We start from the raw sequence: 11,004 nt of genomic DNA on the forward strand, positions 1-11,004 counted from the left end.
CAATTGTACTCTGTCACTGGTACTTTTAGACACTACTTTGGTGCTTTTTGACACTTGCAGTGTAAACCTAGAACTCCCAGAGAGTAAAAGATATACTCTTAAGTAAGTAATTTGTAGCACTTTTCAGAGCTGATTATTTAACACTCAGAGTGAGAATGTACTCTATGACTGGTGTACACCCAACACCTTTGAGGTTAATTATTAACACTTCAGGAATGTATAGTCCACACAAGAGTTTCTTGAAAAAATAACATCTTTATTATTATTGTTAACAAGTATCTTGTCTTAATGTTGTTGAAGTGAACAGTCAACTCTTGTTAGGACATAAAACATGTCTTAAGTTATGGAGCCATGGTGCAAAAAAAAAACCTGGACATTTTTGCAAAAATAATTGCCAAGATGAAAAAAAAAAGCATGTTACCACTTCAGTGACACATTTCTTATACAAAAACATGCACAGGCACCACATACTGATCATCTCTGTCAAAACCATACGTTGTCTGCAGATCAAATGGCTTAAACAGGAGCAACTCATCAACTTTCAGCATGGATACATTTTCAGGATTTCCCTGTCTGACATGAAAAGAATGAAAATGCTCTGCAAAACTAAGTGTCTCAAAATCTTCTGCTACAAGAAAATAGTCTCCATTAAATGCAACAATGTCTTTGATCTGACTGAATACTGGGAAATCCTCCTCTATGTTTGAACAAACCAGAAGGCCTGGGCGATACTCTGTCCCAAAACAAGTGATCCAAGATGTCACATCAACTTCACAGTCCAAGTCAACCTGCTGTTCTTCAGCAATTATTTCACCATTTGCCAAGGCATTAAGCTGAACAGTTTTTACTGGACCACAGTTAATACTTTTAAATGGCATTGATTCCCAGTGGTATGCCACAGCCATCTGATGTTTTTTAGCTAATGACTTTGTTATATTTTTGAAATTTTTGATTGTGTTCTTGAAAAACCTGTGTTTGGCTTCGAACCTCATTGCCCAAACATGAAGAATTGGACCTATTTTTCGTATGGATCTGGGGTAATGAATCATGAAGTGATGTTTAGGAATCAATCTGCGATGTGAATAAAGCTCTTTGAAAAGTGTATGATGTTCAAGAATGAGATGCTTCAGACATACTGTCATACCATCAGTAATGACAGGAGAAAATATGATGTTCATGATTTGCAGCAGAAGCAGCAAGAGTCTCCAATGTGCATTTCCTTCTTGTACAACATCTCCAAATATCAAGGGCACATTCCGGATCAAGCTAAATGTCTGAATGGCATTGAGACCAATTCCATTTCCAGTCTGCTCCAAGTTTACTCTGGTTGGTCGATTTTTTCTCTCAACAAAGCCATAATTGTATGAATATATCCTGTTACAAATATCTATCTTGGATATGATGTTGTTGTCTGAGAGGTAACCAAAAAGCAACTTTAGCTCAAACTGCCCAACTCCTTCCAATATGTCATGCATAATGTCTACAGCATAGTTATCAGAAACATCAAAGTACTGTAGATCATTGAGTAAACATGTTCGCTTCACTCCAAATGTTGATGGCAGTGTAGGATCTGCTTTCAAGTCATTGCAATGCTGAGCATGCAGTACTTTATTGCGAAGTGTTATTCTTGGATCATCATCACTGAAAACTGTCTGTGAGGTCTGTTTGTCTACCAGACAAAAGCGGCAAAAATAGTTTGAACTGAATGATTCTACATACCCAAGTAGTGAGTGCAATCCCAAATTGTCCCCAGTCACCTGTGCAATTGTTCCACAAACTGCTTCATCAGAGAAAGGAACTTCAACTCCTGTACACTCGAGCACTTTCAGATCTTGTACAAGGGGTTCTAAGATAACATTAAATCCATACTTCTTTACATCCTGTGTATGAAAAAGTGCCAAAAGATGAATATTCATAAGCGCTGAGTTTATCTTTGGAGACAGATTTCGTAAAATAAAGTATATACTTCCAATCTTATGGATACCATGTTTGGATCCTAGTGGATTTGCCACTTCAAAATCATCATAGAATATCTGTATTTGGAGAGAGTTTGGTTTTTTAGAGAAGAGAGAGTGACCTTTAAAATAGCTCCCATCACAGAAATCTTTATAAAACCCAGTCTTCTCACAAGGCTGCAAAATATGATTTAAAATCTCCCCGTTGTTGAATATAAACTTCAGCGTTTCCAATAGAGGAATGTACACAAATTTGTCTGTCACAGGAACCTGATCGTATGTGCCAGTGGTTCGATTTCTTCTGGTGTCATACCTCACCCCTAGAGCGACCTCAACAGGTTCTACAAGACCCCATTTCTCACTGAAATGTTTTTTCCATTTTGTCTCAGTGTTCAGTTTGCTAAATGGATTTTCAAGGCTTTCGAAATAATCATCAACTTTTGTTCTAATGTCCTCAACATTTGGGAGTAATTTTACAACATCATCTTTAACATTTGAATGCAGTTCCTCTACAAGCTCCTCCATATTTTCAACAACAGTCGTTATGACATTAGTAGCCACACCAGAGCTTTGGAGTTTTGCAATAAGGGATGCACACATTTCTTGGGTATGTTGTTGCCTAGTCTCATTACAGCTTTGAGAATTCACTGGTTGCTCTGAAATTAAAGCTGACATTGTTTGCTGATCAGATACAACAACTGAAGGAGTGACAGATTCATTATCAATTTGAACTAGACTTTCAGGACTATGCTTAGAATGGAGATGTTTCCTGAAGCCTGAAAAAGTGCAAAATCTCTGACGGCATCCATTCTGGTCACACACCAAATGAAACTTCTTGCCGGGAAAAAAAGCATGTGTAAGTTTGAGATGACGAAGCAATTGCTGGATGGTGACAAAAGTAGACTGGCAAACAAAGCATTTGTACATCACAACTTCAGTTGAGGAGCTTTGCCCTAAGGTCCTTGACTCTGGGAGTTTCATGAGAAAGCCCTACATCGATATTGTAGATGGTGGTTTGCACAAATGTGTACATGCTGTTTAGGGCCTGGTCATAGGAGATGCCAAACACATAATGTGTCTTGAAAAGTTCATCAAAGGCTGACAGGGAAGACTTGGCCTTGCAGGGAAGGAGCTCACCATCCATTGCAATGTAGTATTCATGGATGTTGTTTCTTGTCATGCCAACTGCCAGGATGTAGGGCTGCTTCCGCTGGGCTGGACCAGAGTGCTCCTGAAGGCTGCGACCCGCCTGTAAGATAACAATCAAAAGTATAACTACGCTATACATCATTTTTTTTATGGATAAGTCAGACAGAAATCTGATAGCACAGTTGGAGAATCAATTCAAAAGAAAAAAGAATTAATCAAAATTTTAATTAAAGATGTAAATGAATTTATGTTAGTTGCTATTTATAATATTATAAAAATGTGTTTATATGTATTGCTATTAATAAAGTACCGCAATTATAAAAATGTGTTTATATTTATTGCCAACAGATTAATTAAACCCTCTTAACTATATTCTTAGATTCAGAAATTTGCTGACTGAAATTTACTTTATCCAGTATGTTGTCATGCTACCCCATCTTGTGACTCTCTCTCCCTGTGAGAAAATACACTTGGGAAAGTCCCTTTGTATCAAGAGAAATGATAATTGGTCAAAACATTCATTTGTTTTTGGAGTGTGGATTCCACTCGTTGATATTGGATCGTTTCAAAATGGAAATCAGGATACACTAACCTTATGAAACTTCACTACATGATCCACAGCTTCCCGGATACTGATCTTCACGGCTCCCTTCTTTCCACTTGGTGGCAGGAGGTAGACCAGCAGGAGGATTGAGGCCATGTCACTATCCCAACCTGAGAAGAGGGGAGGAGAAACTCTAATTTCAGCATGAGATGCACCTGACAAATCAATATAAACATTCATATGGCTCTTGTCAATAAAAAATCAGCACAACCACGTCACAGTCAATACAATAAGACAACATTTGAAATGGTGGGCAGATATACACAGGGAATTCATTTATGTCACTTACCTGGGACCTCGTCATCCTCATCAGGGTTCTCGTCTGCAGACTGAATGAGATCGTCAAGCTGGGGTGTCTTACTGAGGTTTTTGGCTTGCTCGATTACTTTCGCCTTCAGGAGTGTTCCCCACTTCTCCAAGAATTTTGATGAAGTCTCTGCTCCAAACAACAGCTCAAAGTCTTGTAGAACCTAAAGGAGAAGAAGCAAGTGCAGGTGTACTTGATTATGGTGGCAATGGAAGGAAGTTACCATTTTCATCTTTACAAAGCTGTTATTGATGGAAATTAACATAATTCATGTGAACTTACAAGGCCTTTTGTGTCAAGGAACCTTGGGAAAACTGTAAGCACTGCGCTGCATCGCTCAGGATCATGGATCAACTTTTGTCTGTGTTGGAAGGTTGCTCTCATTTTTATGAAGATCTGTTCTTTGTCTGTGCTGTGTTTCAGTAGAGATACGGCCTCGCAGCATTGGTCTCCCTCCAGCTGTTGCTCTTTAGTTACTTCCCTCTCCAACTCCGGTCCACTGCTGTCTGAAGTTTGAGAGCTCCTTCTCCGAACTCCACTGTTACTGCCGCCGCTGAGTTCTCGCTGTGTGTTTTTGAGCTTCCAGGCAATGTAGCCCTCGTTGCTATCTGCATCATAGAAATGCTCCTAAAAACAATGTTGAAAAAAAATTAAGAAATTTAAGCATGATTAGACACCTAGTGAAAGGAACTATAAGATGGAAAATGCATCAAAACATTATTCATTTATCAACAAAATGTACAAACAAAATATTGCTCTTAACACAGTACTGGATTGACTGTCATTTTCAAGAATGTTAATTGCCCCCCCCTTGCTGCCTGCACAAGGAAACCTGTCTATTGCTCCTATGAAACAACAATATTTGTATTATTATAATTTGAAAAGTTGGTTAACTTCTCTTTAAAATATATACTCACATAGCCCATTTTCGAGTAGGGATCTTTTAGAGAAGGGAACAGTGTCACAATCCCCAATGCATATTGTGTTCTTTTGTCCTTTGGCGGAGCTCTTCTGTGGGGGTAAACGATAGGTTGCATTGACAGGGAAAAAGGCTGTATGACAATTTACAATGGGGACCATAGACGTGTCAACTCAAATAAACTACTAAACAATATACAAGTTGCATGGATAAGGCTGTGTGTGTCTTGCAGATGGGTAATGATTAGTTTAGATTAGAATATTGATATTTTCATGGCATTACTTAGCCATATGATGCAAGGCCACCGTTTACTGGCCATTGTTGTCCTTTACTGATAATCTCATTTGATTACAACCAGCTGTTTTTTTTATGAACAATCAAATACTATGAATATACTCTTGACTGAGTTGTGCACCATGAAGCATTTGACTTACCCATACTTTTCCAACATATCAGCGACAACAATGTTGACAAGTTCACGGCGTGTTCGATCCTTCATCTCTCCTTTTGTTGCATATTCTTTAAGTATTTTCTCCCCTCCAGGCTTTTGTTCCAGAACTCTCTTGACAAGCTTAAAAACAAATAAAAATAAGCCAAACAAAAAATTTTGATGTCAAAAACATATTTAGAACATGGCAAAAGAATGTACAAAAAAACTCACCTCTTTGGCCTGTGAAGAACTGTCATCAATATGCTGACTTTTTTGGGACTTTGGAATGCCATCATCAATGCATGGTCTTTTTGGAGACGTCAGAAAGATGTCATCAATGTAATGTCTTTTTGGAGACATCAGAAAAGTATCACTCTCTGATGAGCGTGATGATAGTGACAAGGTGTCTGTGCATGAAGATGCAGGAGAGTCTGAAAAGAGGGAGCACATCATTTTCAAAATCATGTTTTACTAATGATTTCATTAATTGACCCACAGTTTCAATTAAGAGTAGGTGAGAGCATGGGATGGTAAAACTGTGCATCTGTTTTTGTTTTTTTAATACCAGTAATAGGCTACAATCAGTTTTTGTGGTTGATACGGCCACATATTAAGCAATTTAGTCCATGACAGATAGTCTACTAGTTGGTAACTGAGTGCTCAGGTCAGTATTCTTATCAGTTGACATGTTTCATAGGTAAATGGATTGGTTCTGAAAACAATGAAAAACAAATTCTAACTTATTGAAAAAATTAAATTTAAACAGGATATTGCTGAGAACCAATAATTTTTGTGTTGTAAAGTCCATTTCAATGGTTACACGATAATACTGTAACCTTGCAAAGTACAATTTGATCAAATGACCACTTACCACCAGTTACTGAAAGAGTGTCAACAATGGTCCACAGGATGTCGGTTTTTTCCTCCAGAATGTCACTGAAGACCTCTTCATCGACCTCTGTTCCAGTGTCATCCAGCACATATGTATCTTTTTCAGTGGGTATACTGAACTTCATTTTAGCTTTGAATACAGAAAAAAAAAATTAAATAAAGCTTGGGGTGCATTATTGTTCATCTTACTACCACATACACAGGACAAAGTGGGAAATAAAGTTTTTAGTTTTTCTATCTTAATGGGCCACAGCACTGTAGACTAGCATGATGCCAAAAAGAAAAGAAGGCAGTTTCCAGAGTTGATTCCGGTACCGAGGAAAAATGATTAAAGTTAAAGCAAAATATGTCTTTAAAACCTTACTGTGGCCAGCTGCAAGTATATCTCTTATTGGAGTTAGGAATGGCTGTTAATTGCCCAATGACACAATCTACCTATCTTTTAGGCTACAAAAAGCAGAGACATTAACTTACCCTCCTTGAGAAAGTCCGAGTGTGAGGCTCCTCCCACAACTACAACACAAACATACAATTAGTGTAATGTCAGTGGACACAGTGCAAAGTCAGGCTTTGTCCACTTTTTATTTCTTTTCTACAACTGGACGCCGTCAAACCGGGAGAAATGGCGGACACACCTATCAACTAAGAAAAGGAAATTCAGTCCGAGCAAAGCGCTGGACCGTCGGACCCATACCCGGCCGTCGCTGGCAACAGGGGCCAGGAGGGCTTTGCCACGATGAGGACGGCTAGCCACGTGTGGAGCTGCCACAGTGCTGACCTCTGCTCAGACACGTGCTAAGCTTCCGTTCTCATCATGGTGGCTCGTGGCATAGCATTCGTGGCTTCCGTTGACGGCGACGACTGAGTATGGGCACGACGCTCCAGCGTTTTGCTCGGACTGTATTTCATTTTCTCTGCTAGCAAGTGTGTATCGTGCACAGTTACCCACTAGCAGCTAATTTCGAGCGGGAGTCGGAAGCTTTGAAGTAACGTTAGCTTCGGTAACGCTAGCCACCGAGGGAGGGGGGTTAGCTAACTTTAAACCAATTCTGTGTTTTCTTTGTCAAATAACCTGCTTTACCGTGGCTAACATTACAAACACAATATTAATTTTGATAAATTAAACATTTGTAGTGACTTTACAACTGATATAGCAAGTTAGCTAAACTAAATTGAAACCGTGTTTGCCTATTAACGTTAGCGTTTTTAGTTATTTACGGTAAATTACTTTTGAGGATTGAAATACTTGATATTTCGCATTATTTATTCACTTTATAGTTTCTTACCTGGCGTCCCGCGAGCTGTACTCTGTCTGGCAGTCATCGGTTAGTGCCGTTGCTGCTGCACTCCAGGAGAGCTCAGAGCATGTGACTGGATTCAACCAATGAGAGGGCTTGGAGAGCTGATGACGAAATCGAAACCTAACTCTCGGTGCGGCCGGGAAAGACTCAATCAAGCAATAGACTCTGAGGGAGTTCATCATTGTAAAATAAACACTACAATAACTCTACACTAACACTATTCATAGAGGAACACCACAGAGAGATTATGGTGCAACTTGAGAAGTGTACTTTGTGCCCATTTGACACCAAAGTGTAAAATTTCTACTCTCGTCATCAAGACTCTGGGATTTTAACTCTCTGGCATTTGCTGTGTAGTCAAGTCAATTTTATTTAAATCACATCATATCGAAGTTGAGAGTGGGTGAGTATAATTAGCTAATTCTGCTAATTATACAAATTACAAGTATTGGCAACTAAGGTGAATTGCAAGGCAAAGTATTATTTGGATGGAATAAATCTTTGAAATCGTAATTTAGGTGGAATCAACCTTCAAAACTATGAATAATGAGTCAGAAAGTATTATTTGGGTGAACCAACCTTTTAAATGATGCATAATGAGTCACAAAATAGTACTTGAGTGGAATATACCTTGAACAATAAACAAAAAGTATTAAACTAGGGTCCTGATAGTGCAGCCTCCGCTACCGCAGGAATATAGTATTGGGGAAAGAAGGGGGAAACAGGCAGGGTGAAAACAACTGGAAAAACAAGAACAAACAAAGCTGCCACAGCACACCACACGACAATGGCTTGAGAAGGGGGGCTGTTTACAGTGAAGCATTATGGGACACAAGTCTTCACTCCAACAGCAACGAGGAAAGCAGCAAGAGTATAAAACAGCAATCCTGTTCACTGTTGTACAAAACATCCAGACTTCAAGGTAGGAATACAACATGATATCCAATGATAAATGGAGTACATTAACGTGACTTTTGTCCAATCTGTATTGAACTGTATATTGTTTAAGGTGATGGCAGGTATCAGTAGATTAATTTGAAGCACTGGTGGTTATTATTAGTTTTTATAGCAACACAACAGCAGCATTTAAACTGAGTATTTTTGTTGGTTTATTTGTCTTTTTATCAGATGGCTTTTCTGCTTCTCCTGGTGATGCTGACAGCATGTGCTGCAATTCCTCAAGGTAAAAAAAAAAGGGAAATTTACTATAAATTTAAATGTGTATGAGTGCAGTTTGTTAGTGTTCTTGAAAAAATAAAATCTTTTTTCCTACGTTATTGTTATAAAACAACTGGTAAAATCAAACGTTTGAGGAAATTATTAACGTTGAGTACATCTCATCATTGTCATCCTACTGAAATGTCTTTTATATAGTTTGATAACTAAGATTTTTTTCTTACAAACTCTGACACAAAAGAGGAAAAGAAAGATGCACTGAAGAATCCGTTGAAGCCTAAAAAAGAAGGCAGGGTCATTACGTCAGTGAATCTTGCTTTGTTGCCAGACTGTGGTGATTTTTTATTTGTCGACACATTGTTTTTTCCTCAGTTTTGTTTGGGAAAGGTTCCTGTTGGCAGTGTAATCAGCAATTTTTGGTAGGACCGGCACCGTCTGGTCACGATATCATCAGCCCAGCTTCTTTCCTCAAGCTGTGAGACTCCTCAATTCATCCTCAGCACTCTGCAGACTTTAACTATAAAAATCATTCAGAAATAGTCTTGCTGATGCTCTCTTGTGCTTATGTATAGCTCATATAGAGGCATCAGTATTAAGTTGAGACTGTTCAATAAGCTGTTTAAAGTTACTTGTAGCACATTTAAATGTTTTATTATATTCCAACTGGATATTCATTAGTTTCATTGACAGACTTGAAATCAAACTATGTTGTATCTCCACTTTTAACAATGAATTACTTATTCTATTTGCAAAAGAACAGAACCAAACAGAATAACTTTTTTATTTAACTTTTTAATAATAATTTGTGTTTAGTCATCTTCCACCAAGAGTTGTCATGAAATCTTAAATGGTCATATGGGGAGCAGTGCTTCCACATATACCATCAAAGTCTGTGGTTCAAATGCTATTGCAGGTTCATAACTTTGTGTTAAACGACTTTAGCCAAAAATATAGTAAATTCAGCAGGTTTCAGGATAGTTACCACATGTATACTTTTCACAAGCATGTATCATTTTCATTATCCCTTATTTTCCTTCTTTTGTAGATCTCTCTGGTAAAATGTTCACCTTCCCAGAGGAAACCCAAACAGCTAATGTGAGACTGACAACATCAGGGCAGGATTTCAATGCTGTGACTGTCTGTCTCAGGTAGTGTTAAAGTGCAACAAAATAATCCACTATCTTAAGCATCATCATTTAAGTATCATGTTGATAATTTACTTTCTTTCCTTGCTTACAGGTCCATTACAGACCTTACCAGAAACCACGCCCTTTTCTCTGTGTCCACACCCTCTCGTGACAATGCCTTCCTGATATTCAGGGAATCTGCAAATGATGTAATTAGTGTTACTGTCGCGAATGATGGCGCTACATTTGGAGGTCAGGACTACAAGCTAAACACATGGCATCCTATTTGTTCCACATGGGACTCTGAGTCTGGTCTGGTTCAGCTGTGGTTGGATGGGAAGCCCTCAATTAGGAGATTCACTGGAGGATCTAACATCACTAGTCCCATTGTTATCCTCGGACAGGTAAGTTTAATTGCTAAACATTACAGTATCGCAGAAAATTCTATAGATTGCTACGTTTGAATTATTGTATGTTAAGTAATGATTTCAGATCAAAGGTTGTACAGAATACATGCAGATACAAACATTCTACAAACTCTTTGCAATCTCTACAGGAGCAGGATTCCTTTGGTGGAGGGTTTGACCGTAGGCAGTCTTTCGTTGGCATGATCACTGATGTCCACATGTGGGACTACGCCCTCTCATCCTGTGAGATCCAGCGCTACGTGGATGACCGAAACTTCTCCCCAGGGAACGTGCTCAACTGGAGGGCGCTGGAGTTCCAGACCACTGGAAGAGTGCTGATAGAAAATAAACAATTACCCTGTTACTAAAGCCGAGCTAAAATAAGACCTCCATGCAAGGTCTTTTCTTTTGAGTATGATGCTTACACCCTGCAGACCTTACAGCTTTGCTTTGTGGCTTTAATCAGCTTGGATTTCAAAATAAAGAAAAATACATTTTTGTTGATGTTCCTCTTGACAGTTCAATAAAAATGCCATTTTGCACTGTAACCCAGTTTCAACATCATCATTCTGACTCAAGCCGTTTAATTATATTCAGCACATCAGTGGAGGTCAGTGGTGTCCTGGGCATTTTTGGCTCCTTGATACCATCTGAAAAAGACTTGATGCAACGCATTTGTTATGTCCAGCGTGTTTCAGAGGCCCAATCCACCTCTGGGCTCCTTTGTGTTGCTCCTGT

General features: G+C 38.8%; 2 protein-coding genes across 3 annotated transcripts; one reads left to right on the forward strand and one right to left on the reverse strand.

Annotated features, from left to right (window-relative positions):
• Positions 1-235: 235 nt before the first annotated feature.
• Positions 236-7,652, reverse strand: LOC311260447 (uncharacterized protein). 2 transcript variants are annotated; one of them, XM_084358270.1, is made up of 10 exons: positions 7,542-7,652; positions 6,730-6,768; positions 6,236-6,385; positions 5,596-5,795; positions 5,369-5,505; positions 4,933-5,026; positions 4,298-4,642; positions 3,998-4,178; positions 3,697-3,818; positions 236-3,204 (listed from the first exon to the last, which is right to left on the reverse strand). In XM_084358270.1, exons 1-10 carry the CDS (start codon positions 7,576-7,578, stop codon positions 2,890-2,892), a joined length of 1,620 nt encoding a protein of 539 aa, XP_084214396.1. In that variant the 5' UTR covers positions 7,579-7,652; the 3' UTR covers positions 236-2,889. The 2 variants fall into 2 exon arrangements, with proteins under 2 accessions (XP_084214396.1, XP_084214397.1); XM_084358271.1 differs by lacking the exon at positions 4,933-5,026 and having other exon boundaries at positions 4,298-4,517.
• A 717-nt stretch (positions 7,653-8,369) lies between these two features.
• LOC311260451 (C-reactive protein-like) lies at positions 8,370-10,777 on the forward strand. The gene is made up of 5 exons (XM_084358275.1): positions 8,370-8,478; positions 8,685-8,739; positions 9,778-9,880; positions 9,972-10,263; positions 10,416-10,777. Exons 2-5 carry the CDS (start codon positions 8,685-8,687, stop codon positions 10,632-10,634), a joined length of 669 nt encoding a protein of 222 aa, XP_084214401.1. The 5' UTR covers positions 8,370-8,478; the 3' UTR covers positions 10,635-10,777.
• The last annotated feature ends 227 nt before the right edge of the window (positions 10,778-11,004 follow it).

Source organism: Pagrus pagrus (genome assembly GCF_965226575.1).
Source record: "Pagrus pagrus genome assembly, chromosome: 7".
In the NCBI taxonomy this organism is placed as follows: domain Eukaryota; kingdom Metazoa; phylum Chordata; class Actinopteri; order Spariformes; family Sparidae; genus Pagrus; species Pagrus pagrus.

Coding starts and splice junctions, on each gene's coding strand:
- LOC311260447 (XM_084358270.1), bottom strand. CDS start 7,578: ATGACTGCCAGACAGAGTACAGCTCGCGGGACGCCAG. Junction 6,386..6,729: donor CTCGGACTTTCTCAAGGAGG/GTAAGTTAATGT, acceptor CTGTATTCAAAG/CTAAAATGAAGTTCAGTATA. Junction 3,205..3,696: donor ATGTAGTGAAGTTTCATAAG/GTTAGTGTATCC, acceptor GTTATCTTACAG/GCGGGTCGCAGCCTTCAGGA.
- LOC311260451 (XM_084358275.1), top strand. CDS start 8,685: ATGGCTTTTCTGCTTCTCCTGGTGATGCTGACAGCATGTGCTGCAATT. Junction 8,740..9,777: donor ATGTGCTGCAATTCCTCAAG/GTAAAAAAAAAA, acceptor CTTCTTTTGTAG/ATCTCTCTGGTAAAATGTTC. Junction 10,264..10,415: donor CCATTGTTATCCTCGGACAG/GTAAGTTTAATT, acceptor CAATCTCTACAG/GAGCAGGATTCCTTTGGTGG.